The 16,604-nt window shown below is 46.0% G+C and overlaps 1 protein-coding gene across 2 annotated transcripts in view; it reads right to left on the minus strand.

Annotated features, from left to right (window-relative positions):
- Nucleotides 1-16,604, minus strand: part of BCAN (brevican) — a 60,398-nt gene that overhangs the window by 21,772 nt on the left and 22,022 nt on the right. Inside the window, exons 2-8 of one of the 2 annotated variants that reach the window (XM_033923167.1) lie at nt 13,138-13,223; nt 11,221-11,610; nt 9,290-9,464; nt 8,026-8,153; nt 6,624-6,917; nt 4,184-4,687; nt 208-1,719 (exon numbers count right to left, since the gene is read on the minus strand). In XM_033923167.1, the coding sequence (XP_033779058.1) occupies nt 208-1,719; nt 4,184-4,687; nt 6,624-6,917; nt 8,026-8,153; nt 9,290-9,464; nt 11,221-11,610; nt 13,138-13,216 (3,082 nt within the window). In that variant the 5' untranslated portion in view covers nt 13,217-13,223. Of the gene's footprint in view, nt 1-207; nt 1,720-4,183; nt 4,688-6,623; nt 6,918-8,025; nt 8,154-9,289; nt 9,465-11,220; nt 11,611-13,137; nt 13,227-16,604 lie in introns of both variants that reach the window. The other variant, XM_033923166.1, reaches the window with a different exon arrangement.

A 16,604-nucleotide genomic window follows, 5' to 3' on the forward strand; every position in this document is an offset into this window, starting at 1 on the left:
CTTCACAGAAGTAGGAAATTGGAAGTGCGTGCATTACCAGGCCAATTTGTTTGACAAATAGGTGCTGCTGGAGTTCGTCTATTATACCTTAGTCTAATGGAGAGGAAGAGAGAGACAGGAAGGCACAGGAAGACGGACGACTTCAGAGCAAGACATTCATATAAAGAGCTACGAAGACGGACAGAGTTGTATAGTGATACAAATTACCTGTAAGGTTCAGTGCTGCTCCTAGGCTTGCCTTCTCCGTTGGCAAAGCAGGACGCGGAAGCGCTGCGCTCAACGGTACCGCAGGAGTCCCACCAGAGCTCTGGCTGGCTGCTTCTCCCGAGTTGTGGAAGAGAGGCGAGGTGAGCTCGTCCGCCGAGGTCAACAGGCGGGACAAAGATGGAGAGGAGCCATAGCCACCTGCTCCCGGGCCTTCACCGATTCCCGCAAAGGATGTTTCCATTAAGTCTATGGTAACCGGAGATGTGCTTAGCTCTACACTCGTCTCGGTGACTACGAATTTATGAGCTAGTAAGCTACCTTGGTTTTTCGTGCCAGGAGGCGTCTCTCTAATGTGAAAGCTGTGTGAAGTTGAAGTCTCGGTCACTTGTCCGCTGGGCTGCATGGTGTCCGTTCTCAGTGGCTCATCAGTGGACGGGAGAACAGAGAAAGGTGCAGCCCCGGAAGCTTCGTTTAAATCTAAATGGCGAGAGGCCTCTTGTGTGGCAAGAGTAAGTGGAATCACCGTGGCCTCAGGCTCAGCAGCGGTAGGTTTTGTTCTCAAGGAAATTCCTGTGGCTTCAAACAACAGAAGTTCCGAGGGTTCTCCACTTCCCTCATGGCTGTGAGAAGTTGAGCCATCCTGGGTTTCTGACTCTGTGTCTCCCTGAATTTCTGCGATAGTTTCAAACTCCGCAGCAGCTGTGCTAGCTACACTCAAAGTCGCGGCAGTAGGTCCTTCAGATGTGTCCTGGTCTCTGGTGATCTCTGGATGCCCGGTTGGATCAGGGGAATGCTCACTAGTCACTCCAGAAGCTTCTCCAGAAACAGATCCATCCATGAACCATCTGGGGGAATGCGGGCTCTCCGTGGCAGGTCCTCCCGAGAACGTACCATGAATCTCTTGGCCCGAAGCTTCAAACTGCGATCCGGATAACCCTACGCCATTTTCAGAATATGTGTCTTCATTCTCATTCTGGTCAATGGCACTTGCCAGCCGTCCTTCCGTGCCAGCATTTTCTCCAGTCATGCGGTCAGACGCACGGTCATGCGCCTCAGGTTGAAGAGTTGTCAGATGAGCCGCAGGGATTTCCTCGGTTCTGTGCCTCACGTCAGAAGTCAAATCTGACTCACTGCTTGCTTTGAAGATGTGAATGTTTAAAGTGCTGAGCAAGGTACCATGTGTAGTGGCTCTTTCTTCAGGATCTGCGTCATGCTCTTTGGAAGCTGTGGAAGTTAGTATCATTGGATCAAATTGGCTTGTTCCTTCAAAGGAACCAGATCCACCGGGCTCCAAGAAATCAGTGGGGCTAGCCGTAGCATAGCGTCCCCACAAATTCAACTCTGTGTAGGGCCCGGCTGTTGAAGTCCCACCTGGAAGCGTTTCAGTGGGATGAACCAGACGCTCTGGGACTTGTTCTCCGTCTTCCCACGTCGTACTTTGTCCAGAAGTTCTGCCGCTCACTTCACTTGAAGAGTTGGGTATGTGTTCTGGACCAAGCGTGGTCTCGCCCACTGCAAAAATCCCACAATGAAAAGCAAGAAAAATAAAACAGAAGTTAAATGAGAAACTAGGTCAGTTTTAAATTTAAATTTAAAAATTACTTCAGTTAGAGACAGCTCCTCAAATGCTTCCCACTTTTGGAATAATCACAATTAAGTAGTAATTATAAACACGAGCTATAGTTATCAGTGTTAGATGTCCCGCCTCCCCCATTTCTGTTAATGTTCCATTCGGTACCAAAAAACCCCAATTGTACTGATCATTTCCATCAACCGTCTTGCCTCATGGCAAGGACTGTTTTGTTTTCGCTGCGAATGCAGGAATTAACCAAAGAATTTCCTTCTCCTTTTTTAAGATTCTTCCTCTCTGAAGAAGGGAAGGGTAAAGTTCCTGGGTAACGCTCATGTCGCCTAACCAGAGATATTACAGCCCTCAGGCAACAAAGTTTCCTGTAGGACCAGCAGAGCAACATATGGGTCCAACTGTATTATCACCCCCATGGCCAAAACCAAACACGGTCTATTCCAGGGATCTCAAAGTCCCTCCTCGAGGGCCGCAATCCAGTCGGGTTTTCAGGATTTCCCCAATGAATATGCATTGAAAGCAGTGCGTGCGCATAGATCTCATGCATATTCATTGGGGAAATCCTGAAAACCCGACTGGATTGCGGCCCTCAAGGAGGGACTTTGACACCCCTGTTCTAGAGTCTTTTGTTGCTCGTTGGGATTCTGGAATGTTGCTGCTCCTTGGGCTTTGGCCACCGTGAGAACGGGCTACTGGGCTTGATGGACCATTGGTCTGACTCAGTAAGGCAGAGGTAGGGAACTCCGGTCCTCGAGAGCCGGATTCCAGTCGGGTTTTCAGGATTTCCCCACTGAATATGCATTGAGAGCAGTGCGTGCGCATAGATCTCATGCATATTCACTGGGGAAATCCTGAAAACCCGACTGGAATACGGCTCTCGAGGACCGGAGTTGCCCACCCCTGGACTAGTCATAGCACAGGGATCTCAAAGTCCCTCCTTGAGGGCCGCAATCCAGTCGGGTTTTCAGGATTTCCCCACTGAATATGCATTGAAAGCAGTGCATGCACATAGATCTCATGCATATTCACTGGGGAAATCCTGAAATCCCGACTGGATTGCGGCCCTCAAGGAGGGACTTTGACACCCCCTGGTCTATTCCATAGATGCTTAAGGCTCTTTCCAAGATGAAGCTGTGGGATGAAATCATGTCATTTCGTTCGTGTCAACAGTTGTAGAGATCTAGTCCAGTAAAGTGGTCGGGACCTCACTAGGCTTCGTAATTCTCTTCTGGAGTTTGAGGTGCAACTTTACCTCCAAGATTCCCTACCAGCCGTCGATCTAAAAAAACTGGCATTATAGGGGGGGGAAAAAAGGATTCTTGCTGGCTAATAGAAGTAGAGGCCTTCTGTTAACCCCCTCTTCTCTCTACCCCCTAAATAATCCCACATTTAAGTGGGGTTTTTTTCTCAACAGTTCTGATTCCTAGTGAAAATATATATGTATAGCGAGTAGACTTATACCCTCCCTTTTTTTACAAAACTGTAGCGCGGTTTTTAAGAATTCTTATGAACGTCGGAGCTGTTACTGCCGCGGCCAGAGCTAAAACCCGCGCTACGGTTTTGAAAAAAAGGGGGGGGGGGGTTATTGAGGTAACTTTTCAACTGCCTAGGTGGAAATGACACAGGAAAAGCCAAAGTTTATGTATTTCTTAGGTGCGCGTGGCGGCAGTGGTTAAAGCTACAGCCTCAACACCCCCCGAGGTTGTGGGTTCAAATCCCACGCTGCTCCTTTTGGCCCTTACCCCCCATCTTTTACTAAGGTGGGCTAACCGATTAGCTAACGCATCCATAGACTAGCTTGCAGGCGTTAGCGTTTAGGGCGCACTAAATCGATTAGCGCACCTTAGCAAAAGAGGGCCTTCATCCTGAAGGCCTGAAGCCACCAACATGGATTCTCTATGTCAAAGATGTTCACCGCATTTCGTCATCAAAGAATAGCGTCTGCAACCCTGATCCTGGAACAGAACATCCAGCGACTCAGCTACTAAGCAGCCTGGATGATTCAAGACAGGGAATTCCTCCCTATTCCAGGCCACCTGAGGTTGATGAGGTAGGCGTTTACACGATTGGCAAGTTTCTGTTAAGAAATACCCCTAGCCAATGCCTCTCCCTGGCGCCATCCTAATTTTAAGGACACGACCGATAAGGAATTTCATAAAAGTCTACGCAGGGACATAGCCAGCAGCTCGATCACCTTGGTACCACTTTAAGGTCACCATACCTGTTCGACCTTGCCTCCAGCTACCCTCATGGAGAAGAAGATTCTTCTTCTTAGCTTTCAGACTGATCTGTGAAAAATCCCTCAGAAGGCCAAGCCTTAAGGAGACTTCACCTCTGCATATCCCAGGGAGCTGAAAGGAAAGTCAGATGTGAATAAAGGTTTGCACTCACCACTGCCAGATGTTCCTTCTCTTAGTACCACAGCTGCCTCTGTTCTAAAATCGCTCTCGTCTCCTTGATGAACAAGGCTCCCGCTCTCTGTTCCAGAAAACCCAGATCCTTCATGGCTGGGCAGGTTCTGGGCTCCATCGACAGCTTCTATGCCTGGGGCTTGCTGGAGAAATCCCTGGCTCCCAAGACTGTCTGGTGACGTCGCTGGGGGATCTTCAGACACAGGTGTCGCCTCTTCCAGAGCACGGAGGCCCTCGCTGCCATTTGTGTCCCCGGGAACAGTGGCGGATTCCACGGATCCTCTTGCCTCTCTTTCTGCCGCTTCTTTTCCTAACTTCAGTTCCTGCAGCTTTTCCGTGATGGTAATAATTTGCTGGATCCCTTCGATCTGTGTGCTTTCATACTCTTCTGGCGACTCTGTGGACGAGTCGGTTATTTCTTGTACCCCTTCAGTCTGTGTGTTTTGGTAATCCATCGGAGACTCCGTGGACGAGTTGGTTATTTCTGGAAAGAAAGCAGAACATCGATTAAGATCCACCTTGGCTCGTGGTTTTCCACAAGAACCTTGCCACCCAGTGACTAGGAGGTAATTGGGCTGTGTGACCCGAATCGGATTTTAGCTGTGACGCACCTCTCCACAGCTGCCACAGACTTTGTCTTGAATCAGATAAAGTTCTGGCTCTTAATGGCTTTAACACAGATCTGCCCTAGTTCAAGGGGTTGGGCAGGGAGAGGTTATGATGCTAACCTATGCTATATATCCCTTAGCACATGTTAAAGAGTTCCAATGCTGGATTTTGTTCCCTAATGCAGCATTAAATAAGTCGTTCCACATTACATAGAAATGAGATGCAAGTGCTATAAGCTGGGGTTATTTTATTATCCAGAAGCATTGGGTGTGGCTTGGTAGCCAAATGCTCCCAGGTCATTGGCCAAACACTGCTTGCGAGGTGGCTCATAATCACCATAACTCCTTTACCGTGGGAGACAATGAGCTACCACAGGTTCATGACTCACGTGGTGCAGTGGTTAGAGCTACAGCCCCAGCACCCTGGGGTTGTGGGTTCAAATCCCGCACTGCTCCTTGTGACCCTGAGCAAGTCACTTAATCCCCCAGTGCCCCAGGTACATTAGACAGATTGTGAAGAGTTTCAGCCTCTGGTAACCAGGGTTGGTATTGTGGCATCAACCTCATCAGTGATGTCACAATGGCAGAACCCAAAGAGTAGCAACATTCCAGAGCTGAGATTGTGATGTCATAATGCCTCATTCCACCAATGCCTAAGAGCCAACCTCAGCAGTGATGTCACAATGGCTTCATTGTCCTATACTTGGCTCACTTTTTCTATATTATGATTTCTAGAGTGGTGCAGTGGTTAAAGCTACAGCCCCGGCACCCTGAGGTTGTGGGTTCAAATCCCGCACTGCCCCTTGTGACCCTGAGCAAGTCACTTAATCCACCAGTGCCCCAGGTACATTAGACAGATTGTGAAGAGTTTCAGCCTCTGGTAACCAGGGTTGGTATTGTGGCATCAACCTCATCAGTGATGTCACAATGGCAGAACCCAAAGAGTAGCAACATTCCAGAGCTGAGATTGTGATGTCATAATGCCTTATTCCACCAATGGCTAAGAGCCAACCTCATCAGTGATATCACAATGGCTTCATTGTCCTATACTTGGCTCACTTTTTCTATATTATGATTTCTAGAGTGGTGCAGTGGTTAAAGCTACAGCCCCGGCACCCTGAGGTTGTGGGTTCAAATCCCGCACTGCTCCTTGTGACCCTGAGCAAGTCACTTAATCCCCCAGTGCCCCAGGTACATTAGACAGATTGTGAAGAGTTTCAGCCTCTGGTAACCAGGGTTGGTATTGTGGCATCAACCTCATCAGTGATGTCACAATGGCAGAACCCAAAGAGTAGCAACATTCCAGAGCTGAGATTGTGATGTCATAATGCCTCATTCCACCAATGCCTAAGAGCCAACCTCAGCAGTGATGTCACAATGGCTTCATTGTCCTATACTTGGCTCACTTTTTCTATATTATGATTTCTAGAGTGGTGCAGTGGTTAAAGCTACAGCCCCGGCACCCTGAGGTTGTGGGTTCAAATCCCGCACTGCCCCTTGTGACCCTGAGCAAGTCACTTAATCCACCAGTGCCCCAGGTACATTAGACAGATTGTGAACCCCCCCAGGACGGACAGAGAAAAATGCTTGAATACCTGAATAATTTGTAGTCCACATAGAATTGTAGGATATGCAGAATATAACTAATAAAATTAAGGTGATGTAAAAGCCCACCTTTTACCAAACCTTGATAACTTGATAACCTTTAATATGGCAAAACAGTAGCATTAAGCTTTCCACTCCAAAAAAAATGCCACCACAATTTGGGAAGAGTCGGTATTTTTGTAACCACTGGCTTTCTGGAGACTTTACCTCTGAAGCAATACACGTCGTATCTGGCCATGGAATCGGGGAATCCCGTCTGGTTTCGGAACAGGAAGATGGTCTTTACGCCCGGCGTATTCCCGCCGCACCTTTCCCGTGGGCTAACAATGGGATAGCGAACGCTGCCATCGGAGAGCCAGCCCGGGTTGCAATGATCCATGCCCTCGTTCCAGGCCGCATAAAGCTGCCCCGGAGTGGCCAGATCTGCCCCTTCCCTCTTGCAGTGCTCCTTGCCTTCCGCCAGAGAGAACTTGCCTGGCACAGAACCCAGAAAAACTTCTCCTGAAACATGAAGAAAGAACATAAGGGGGAATTAAGGAGCTGGACCAAAAATGGATGTGTCAGAGAAACAAGATACAAGAAAGAAGAACCAGACTCTGCTACAGCACAAGCAACCAGACTAAATAAAGACTAAATCATTCTTTTTCTTTTTTTTGGCTTCCCTTTTGCGTTTTCTTATCTCAAAATATTGTAGCACGGAACGCATTGCCAGAGGTTTTGGTATGAACGGATAGCGTAGCTGGTTTTAAGAAAGGTTTGGACAAGTTCCTGGAGGAAAAGTCCATAGCCTGTTATTGAGAAAGACATGGGGGAAGCCACTGCTAGCCCTGGATTGGTAGCATGGAATGTTGCTACTCTTTGGGGTTCTAGATTAGAATCTTGTTATTCTCTAGATTCCAGAATTTTGCTATTCTTTTGGGGGCAGGGTGTTGAAAGTATATTGAATCAGGGGATTAAGGGGTCAATGCAGAAATCTTGTGTTAATAGCCACGTGTTAACATAGATAAAGACTCAAATGGTCCAACCAGTCTGTCCAACCGTACACCCTCTATAAATTCATGGATTTGATTTAAATTAGATATTTCTGGGCCAGAAACCCAGAGCCCTGCCACGGTGGCCAATCCAGGTCCCTAGTACCTGGCCAAAACCCAAGGTGTAGCAATATTCCATGCTATCGATCCAAAGCAAGCAGTGGCTTCCCCCATGTCTTTCTCAATAACATACTATGGACTTTTCCTCCAGGAACTTGTCCAAACCTTTCTTAAAACCAGCTACGCTATCCGCTCTTACCACATCCTCTGGCAACGCGTTCCAGAGCTTAACTATTCTCTGAGTGGAAAAAAAAAACACAAGACAGAGCCCATTTAAGCTGTTTTACTTCTCTGCACAAGAGTTTATGAGCTGCATTTTGTATATTGCCAACTTGCAGTTAGAGTAACTAACGTTGTTCACACATTATTCTCCTTCAAATTCAACGTTATGCAGTGGGACTTGTGCTGAAAAGATTAATGTCTGTGCTAGCACGGTAGCTTATGTTAGGAAGTCTAACTAAGCCTGGATTGGACTCTCTAGGCCAAAACCCCCTATGACAGGAAGAAGTTGAAATTACCGTGCAGGTCTTCAATGTAACAATACACATCGTACTTTTCTTCTGGATCCACCACACCGTAATTCCTCACACCTGGAAATTCGTCCATGTCTCCATAACAAGCCTCCCGGGGGGTCTGGATGGGGTACCTGGAATAGTGACGGTATCCATAGGTTCTTTAAACGTTCTGACTGGCGAGATGGTGCGATTTGTAAGGCCTAGGTATGCAACCACAACTAGCGTACGATGGCCCGGCAATACGCTTCTGTTGCAGTGTGCGCATCAAACTTTCCAGAAATTATCATACAATAAACTTTGGCATTGATATTCAGTGGGATTCATTCGGGTAGGTGCAACTCCTGTTGGGATAAGTACTGCATGAGATAGGTTTGCATGCAACTCTCTCTCATGCATACTTATTGTGGATATCCTGGAAACCTGAGTTGATGGATGTGCTCAGAGGACTTGGTTGAGGATCACTGGCTTAGATCACTTGTAAGCCTTGTGCAGATCCTGGGATGACAATTTTCTAGATAAATGGGTTTAAATTAGAGAGTTGCGCGGGGACAGAAATCCCACCCATCCCCGCCTGTCCCCACCAGGATCCTCTCCGTCCCCACCCGTCCCCACAAGGAATTACCTCTATCCCTGCCCGTCCCCATAAAAAGCAGCAATTACATCTGACAGGATCATCAATTCCACAGTTTCTTTTGCTGTTTTCCTTGTGGAATCTCTTTGGTGGAACCCTTTTTTTGTTTTCTGTTCAGGTAATTAACTTATAAACCCCCTCTTTTACTAAGGGTGACTTGTCCATTATATTATATGGACGAACCCTGCTTCCAAAGCCTTCCATCCCCGTAGGAGTCCCGTTGGCTAGAGGGGGGTCCCCGTGGGAGTCCCATGGGCCAGAGGGGGGTCTCCGTGGGAGTCCCATGGGTTAAGGGGGATTCCCGCGGGACCCCCGCAGAACCCATGGGATTCCCGCGATCCCCGTTCCTATGCAGACCTCTAGTTTAAATATGGACTCAGTTTTCTTCCATTAATAGGAAAGGCATTTATAACCACTTTGGAGCTCGTCTGAATTCCACTCTGATAATATTGAAAAAGGGATGTGCACTGGGCTGCTGTCCAGGGTGCTGAAACAACAATTGCTTAAGAGCCCCCAAAAAAATCCTCAGAGCACTTTACACCAACGGCTGTGGCCAGCTTCATCATAACAGCGTCTGGAAACAAATGACGCTTATAATTTCATAAGCTCCATGTCGAAAATCTCCGTCATGCTCACCTGACCGTTTGATCTGCAAGCCAGCCCGCATCGCACTGTTCATAGCCACCTTCATAGGCAGCAAACAGCTGCTCTGCTGTGGCTACCTGAGCCATGATTCCAGTGCAAGCCTCCTGAGCCCTAGAGAAGGTAAAGGCATAGCGTCTCGCTCCATCCCGGTACAGGAAGACAACCCCTGGAGAAAATAAAACGCTTGTCAACCACAGGCTCAATTTTTAAAAAAAACAGCTGAGCTCCTAAATTTAGGCTTGAAAACTGGGCCCCCATTTTCAGTCAGACTTAAAAGCCTAAATTTTCACTGAATGTTACGGGGCTCATAATCAAAAATTTAAAAACCCATCCAAAAACCATCATAAGTCAACCCTTGGCCATCCTAATTGCCGGGACATCCAGGTGTTGATTTTCGGAGCTGTTTTTCTGGATATCTTGCAAGGCATTTTGCCCGCTGTGCGTCCAGAGTTCCAGGTGTAGTATGGGCGGGCTTAACTTGGATATCTTGCAGCGTTAATCGAAGCTTTCCCAAGAAGCCCTTGGATGGAACTTAGACGTTTGGAGCTAGACTTCTTTTAGAAGCATCTAAGTGCCACAAAGGTACCCAAACTGACCAGAGGACCACCCCCCCTCCCACCCAGAATAAAAAATCTTAATAAAAGAGTACATACCCATCTCTAGAACACTGGGCATGACAAAGCCTATCAGAGCATCACACAGGTGTCTTAAGGTGGATGGGCTAGTAAATCGTAGAGAAGAGGACCCAGGCCCATAAGCCACTGTATACACCACATTTATGGTGGGAAATGTGATCCCACCACTATATAGGTGCCACCGGAAGCCAAAAGGGATATTGGGGTGATAGACAGATGGATATACTAGGTTTGGGGGGCTTTTTAGAGAGTTAGAAGGGGGTTATGGTGAGAAATATCTGACATCCTTTATGTGAAGTTCACAGCAGTGCCCTCTGCTGCTGGAATGTCTACGTGGTCAGTCCATCACAAAGATGGCCACTCCTACATCCAAATGGTCTGGATTTGGACGTTTTAAACTTGGGGTATAAAGTTAGATGCCCTGAGGAGCGGATGTCCCGTCGGCCTAGACATCCATCTAGGTGGTTTTCTTTTTTTTTTTGGACATCTAATGGTTCAGCTTTTGAAAATGGATGTTTCTTTGCTTCCGACTTTGGACGTTTAGCAGGAAACGTCCAAGTCAGACTTATTATTTTATTATTTAAAAATTTATATACCGCATACAACTATGAGGTTTACATATCACATACAAAAAATCTTATTTCCCTGCGATTTCCACATGTAACGTAGACGTAACTAGACGACATCATTAGCATCTCCCAATATAAAATATCAATATACCAAGTCAAATTAAATTTCAACAATTAAGAAAGCAAAAATGCATCAGATCAAATTATCTAGTTCAAGGTAGGTGACAAAACCGATCCACATATACAGGCAAAACAAGCCAAATTCCAACAATTCAAGACATTCTTTTCGAAAATGGCCCTCCATGCTTATACATTTAGGCCTGCCGTTTGTTTGTCTAGATTTATAAGCCTAATTTATGAGCCTAGTACTGAAAATCAGGGCTCAGCTCCTAACCATTCCCCATTGTAAATCCACCTCTGTTGCCACCCACTTTTTATGCTCATAAAATCAGATTAGTGAAATTGTTCTTATAAATGTAGGCGTTCAACCCTAGTTAATTTCCAAAGAAACCAAGTTAGGAGCATTACTCTCAAAGTTAGAAACACAAATCCTTCTATTAGGGGGGCCCAACAATGTCAATATTTGGTAGCACCAGGAAGAGTATGAACACATTGAAATTATCTATTATACAGATGACTCTCATGTACTATAGATCCTGAAGACCTATACAAATAAGAATCAGTATATGGTAACCCTCAAACTGCAAAACTTGGTTACCTTTGACTTTAACCTCCAGTAGAGCATGGTCATCCTCAATGCCGTACTGTACATCACAACGGTATATTCCTGAGTCATTTGACCTCAGATTGGACAGCTCTAAGGTGGCATCTGTGGGAAACAGTGAGTAATATGGCAAGGACACTCGAGATCTGTACTCTTCGCTGATCTTGACTTTCTGGCCCCTTGCTACAAGGATCTCCACCTCCTTCCCATCGGAAATGAAAGTCCATTTGACGCGGGGTGTGGCTAGAACAGCTTGACGGCCCAAGGTTGGGGTTGGAAATGGGACTAGATGTGTAATGTGGCAGGGGATGGCGAGGGTACCCGCAAGGATGGCATTGATGGGAGGACTGGTGGGAATTGATACTTCCAGAGTCTTCAGATCATCTGTTCGAGAAGAAAACAAGATCATTAGCTCCTAAACCCTGAAAAACGTGACACTTTCTCTGCAGTCCTCATCACATCCATGTTAAGTTCACATTTACCTCTATATACACAGTTAGAAGAAAGATATTAGACTATTCATGTTAAATCCCTTCAGTCTACCTTCAACATGACAATTATTTCTGTGATGAACCAGAAGGTGGAGATAAAAGTCCCCTGGGTTTTATAAGGAGGGGTCTCCAATATTATTGATGCTGAGAGAATGTCCTTCAGTTCCAACCTTCTTCAAATGGCCCTAATGTCTATCTCAGTATAGTGATTCAGAAGAAAACCAGAGATGCCCTGCATAATCAATCCGGTCTGCACCACAACAAAGGAAAGCCTGATATGCTCATGGGTCACTCAGGCTGAGATAGCAGAAGGCGCTCTTTGCTGCATCACTAAATCAGAAAGCTCCAGGACAGTCAATCTCAGTTGATTATCTGTTGAGAATCCTCCTGCAACCTGACTTATTGCGCTTCCGCTGTAGAGTAACTGCATTTTAACCAGCACATTGATCTAGGTGTGGGCTGGAACTGTCAGAGCAACCTCACACAGACGCCTACTCTAGGCAAGTCACTTCACCCTCCATGACCTCAGGTACCATAGTTAGATTGCACTGTATAGGGAAAAATACTTAAGAGTACCTGGTTTTAAACTTGCTATACACCACCTTGGGTGAATCGCTTCATAAATGTGATTAATAAATCCCAATAAATAAAATATTTTATTGACAGATTCATATCGCTACAGTCATGCTATTAATATTTCAAAGGACCCTTAAATCACAAGTTCCTCTTCCCATAGCCTCTCATCTAAGTTGACTTCAAGTGTGCACAAGTCAGTTCCATCTATCAGCGATTAAATATAAATGCTCCATATCGAACAATACTGATATTTGCTTTTTCCCCACGAAAGTCAATCCACTTCCTCTTCACTATGACCCTATACTATAATGTACCCCAAGAAAGAATTTTAGTCCTTGAGATCAATGCACACAGAAATGGCAGTGGTCCCCAATCCTGTCCTGGACAGCCAGTCGGGTTTTCTCAATAGCCCTAATGAATATGCATGAGAGATATTTACATATAGTGGGAGGTGACAGGCATGCAAATCTGCCCCATGCATATTCATTCGGGTTATCCTGAAAACCCGACTGGCTGGTGGTCCTCTAGGACGGAGTTGGGAACCACTGTTCAATGCGATGAGTAGACCAGTGATTCCCAACCCTGTCCTGGAGGAACACCAGGCCAATCGGGTTTTCAGGCTAGCCCTAATGAATATGCATGAGAGAGATTTGCATATGATGGAAGTGATAGGCATGCAAATTTGCTTCATGCATATTCATTAGGGCTAGCCTGAAAACCCGATTGGCCTGGTGGTCCTCCAGGACAGGGTTGGGAACCACTGGAGTCGACTGTGGGATGAGAGCATCGTGGGATGGGGCATGCAATATATGACATGAATGAAGCTGCTTTCTTCCTGCAATACCTGAATTCTCTCTGAAGATTGAGGCAACAGCCAGCGCAGCCTGCCAGACAACGAACAGCAGTTGATTGGCTCTCGTCATTTTCCTTCTGCTAAAAAGACAGCATGAGTCCAGACGTCAGAAGATGAAGTCCCAAAAGCCATCTACATTGCGGCCCAGGGGTTAACACCCAAGATACAAAATGCAAATCCCATCATTCACCATGTAACCTAGACATTTACAGGGCACCTGAATTACAAAGAGGGCCGAGGCAGAAGGACTTTTGCCTAAGTCATTGGCGTGGCATAGACAGGATGTGGTGACATCAGATTTCCTAATGTCCAACACAGGGTTGTCATCGCCACCACATCACTTTCCCTGAATGAGTTAACACAATAGCATACGGGCCAAAATTCAGAACAAGTTAAGACTCTGTACCTAGTTTCCAGTTGGTGTGGAAGAGCTCTTAGTTCTACTGAGTTTAAGAAAGTTTTGGACAAGTTCCTGGAGAAAAAAATCTCTAAATTATTAAGGTAAACCTTTGGAAAGCCATTGTTTATCCCTGTGGGTAAGTAGCCTGGAATCCTTTTAGGATCCTGACAGGTACTTGTGACCTGGATTGGCCTCTGTTGGAACCAGAATACTGGGCTTGATGGACCCAGTATGGTAATTCTTGTACATTCATTGGCCAGCAGCGAACACAAATTGTTTGCATAAAGCAGGGGTGTCAAAGTCCCTCCTTGAGGGCCGCAATCCAGTCGGGTTTTCAGGATTTCCCCAATGAATAGGCATGAGATCTGTGTGCATGCACTGCTTTCAATGCCTATTCATTGGGGAAATCCTGAAAACCCGACTGGATTGCGGCCCTCAAGGAGGGACTTTGACACCCCTGGGAGGGTCCTGCAAAAGGTTTGAGTTTGAGACCGCTGTTACAAGTGATACTCCCTGCCTCACCTCCACACACGTGCTGTTTTGGAATTACCGACAAGTCACCAATCTGATGACTTTGACCACAGACTACAAAACCTTCAAAAAAAGGAATAGAAATTCTACTTTTCAAAAAAATATATAAAACCAAACATGCTCCAATCTCCTTCTACAATACCAACTACCCATCAGCAAACCAGGAAATGTTCAATCTATTCCCTAAATATTTCTTATATCTTAATTCCTTAACCCTTTCAGGACCAAGGGACATATTTGTCCCATAACTTTAAAATCCTATAAATTTTGATTGGGATAGTCTACAGTTCTAAATTTGATATGTACGGATTCCATATGATACTGCCTTTATGTAAACAAACTGGTTCCGACATTCATTCATTAGCGTCGTTGCCAGATTGACGAGAAGATTCACTTGCCACACTGTCCATAAGCCAGAAGTGTGATTTAAAAAAAAATAAATAATGATATTTCACAAAAAAAATCAATATTTTGGCATCTGCAAGCCCTTTTTACCATAAAAATGTCGTCAAAACCACAAAAATTGGCCTACGATCCTTATGGTCCTGAAAGGGTTAACAATATATACTTCTTAATATCTTATTCAATTCTTATGTAATCCGCCTTGAACTGCAAGGTAAAGGTGGAATAAAAATAACTAATGTAATGTAATTCCATTTCTGGTTTTGCCTCCACCACTTCCTTCTGGAGTTCACGTCGTTCATCCGTCACTTTTTCCCATCAAAAATAAACTTCCTGAAGTATTAGAGAACAACTCCCGTTCAGTGCTACTGATTTCTGATCCGAAGAAGGGTTACCCTCGAAGCTAAAATCAAAAAAATGAATTAAGTTGGTCCAATAGGAAAAAAGGCATCACCTTATTTCCTTCATTCCTATACGTATTACCTTTAAAAGCATGGTTACCATCATTGTACCAGAAATCTGATGACGAATCAGGAAATTTTTGGTTTTTAAGATATTAATTAATGACATTACGGGGACATCCAATGTGCTGTTCCGTGATGGGGGGCTCGGTTCTGCTCAAGATACTGTACGTGGGAAACTATGAACTTACTACAGAGATGAGGAGCTGAAAAGGGGAGAGGGAGCCATCTCACAATAAGCCCAGGGGAGCCTTTTCTTTGAAATTCAGCTCACGTGGTTGGAGCCCTGTTTGCTTGTCTGTGTGTCACGTGAACTTGGGACTGAGTGGAAAACTATTATTTCTCAGGTGGCGTCTCGGTGCTCCCGGAAACAAAAGCGACTTTCTTCTAAAGAATAAATCTTGGAACGCATTTCGGTCTGCGCAGCTTTGCTGTGTTTTCCCTTGCATCCCCCCCCCCACCCCCCTTTTCATGCACTGCCTCAGTATTCAGGGTCATTCTCCCTCGGTCTCTGGGAAAAGCAGAGAGGCGGGGCCTATGCAATTGAATGATGGCCCGGCGAGACACCCCGGCCTTCTACCCTAAACCCGCACACACTAATGGATTTGGATTTCGGATTCATTATTTTCCAGATACGAGCTCTAAACACCGCCTTCCCTGTTTTCTAGCTAGGGATTCAAGAAAAGGTTGGATAAGTTCCTACTGGTAAGGCTAGACTCAAATAGGTCACTGGTCTTTGACCTAAGGGCAGCTGTGTGAGCGGAGTGCTGGGCACGATGGACCACTGGTCTGACCAAGCAGTGGCAATTCTTATGTTCTTACTGTACATTTCAGCCTAAGTGTTTCCACAGCATCTGACCAATGAAAGCTCCTGCAGGCGAGCCTGGGGCGTGGCCACAGGTCCGGATTTTCCTTTGGAAAAATCGGGTAACCCTAAATTTTGTACCTGGGGCCTACGATTCCAAACCATAGCCTCCGATTAGAGGGACCCGATTCCCAGTTTGAATCGATTCACTTCGGTCGAATCAAGTCGAATCGATTCAATCTGGGTGGTGGGGGGGGGGGGGGAACATCGGCCTCACCAATTCAGTGCAGGCCCAGCGTTGGCATGCTCTGGGAACTTCTCCTCAGCAGCGGCCTTCACAACTCGCTGCTCTCGCCAGGGTCGGGCCTTCCTCTCTGTCGGGTCCTGCCTTTGCGGAAACAGGAAGTAGGCGGGACCCGACAGAGAGGAAGGCCCGACACTGGCTACACTGCCAACAGTGTGTGAGGGGGGGGGGGGGTTCACAAATAAAAAGAGCGAGGGAGGGAGGGGAGGGGGAGGAATAGGGGGAGTTATCAAACCTCAGTGAAGGGGTATGGATGGAGGGTGTCCAATTTCATTGGTGGGAGGGAGGGCACCCAAATTTCAAGTACTAGAATATAATCCCTAACCTGGGCCCACTCTCATTTAAATGTGGGGAATATACTACCGATTGATGCAACTGGCAAAAGTTTTTTTAATTTTGGTATGGACCTTCAGACGCCAACCAGGCACCGCATACTTCTGGTTTTTTACATCTTTATTGAATTCTTATGTACGTGAATTTTTTTTATCTTGTCTTTCTTCCTCTCATTAAATAAACTTCATTCATAAAATAACCATCACTTAGCTTTAGGGCTTT

The sequence above is a fragment of the Geotrypetes seraphini genome, chromosome 16 (assembly GCF_902459505.1).
Source record: "Geotrypetes seraphini chromosome 16, aGeoSer1.1, whole genome shotgun sequence".
Lineage (NCBI taxonomy): Eukaryota > Metazoa > Chordata > Amphibia > Gymnophiona > Dermophiidae > Geotrypetes > Geotrypetes seraphini.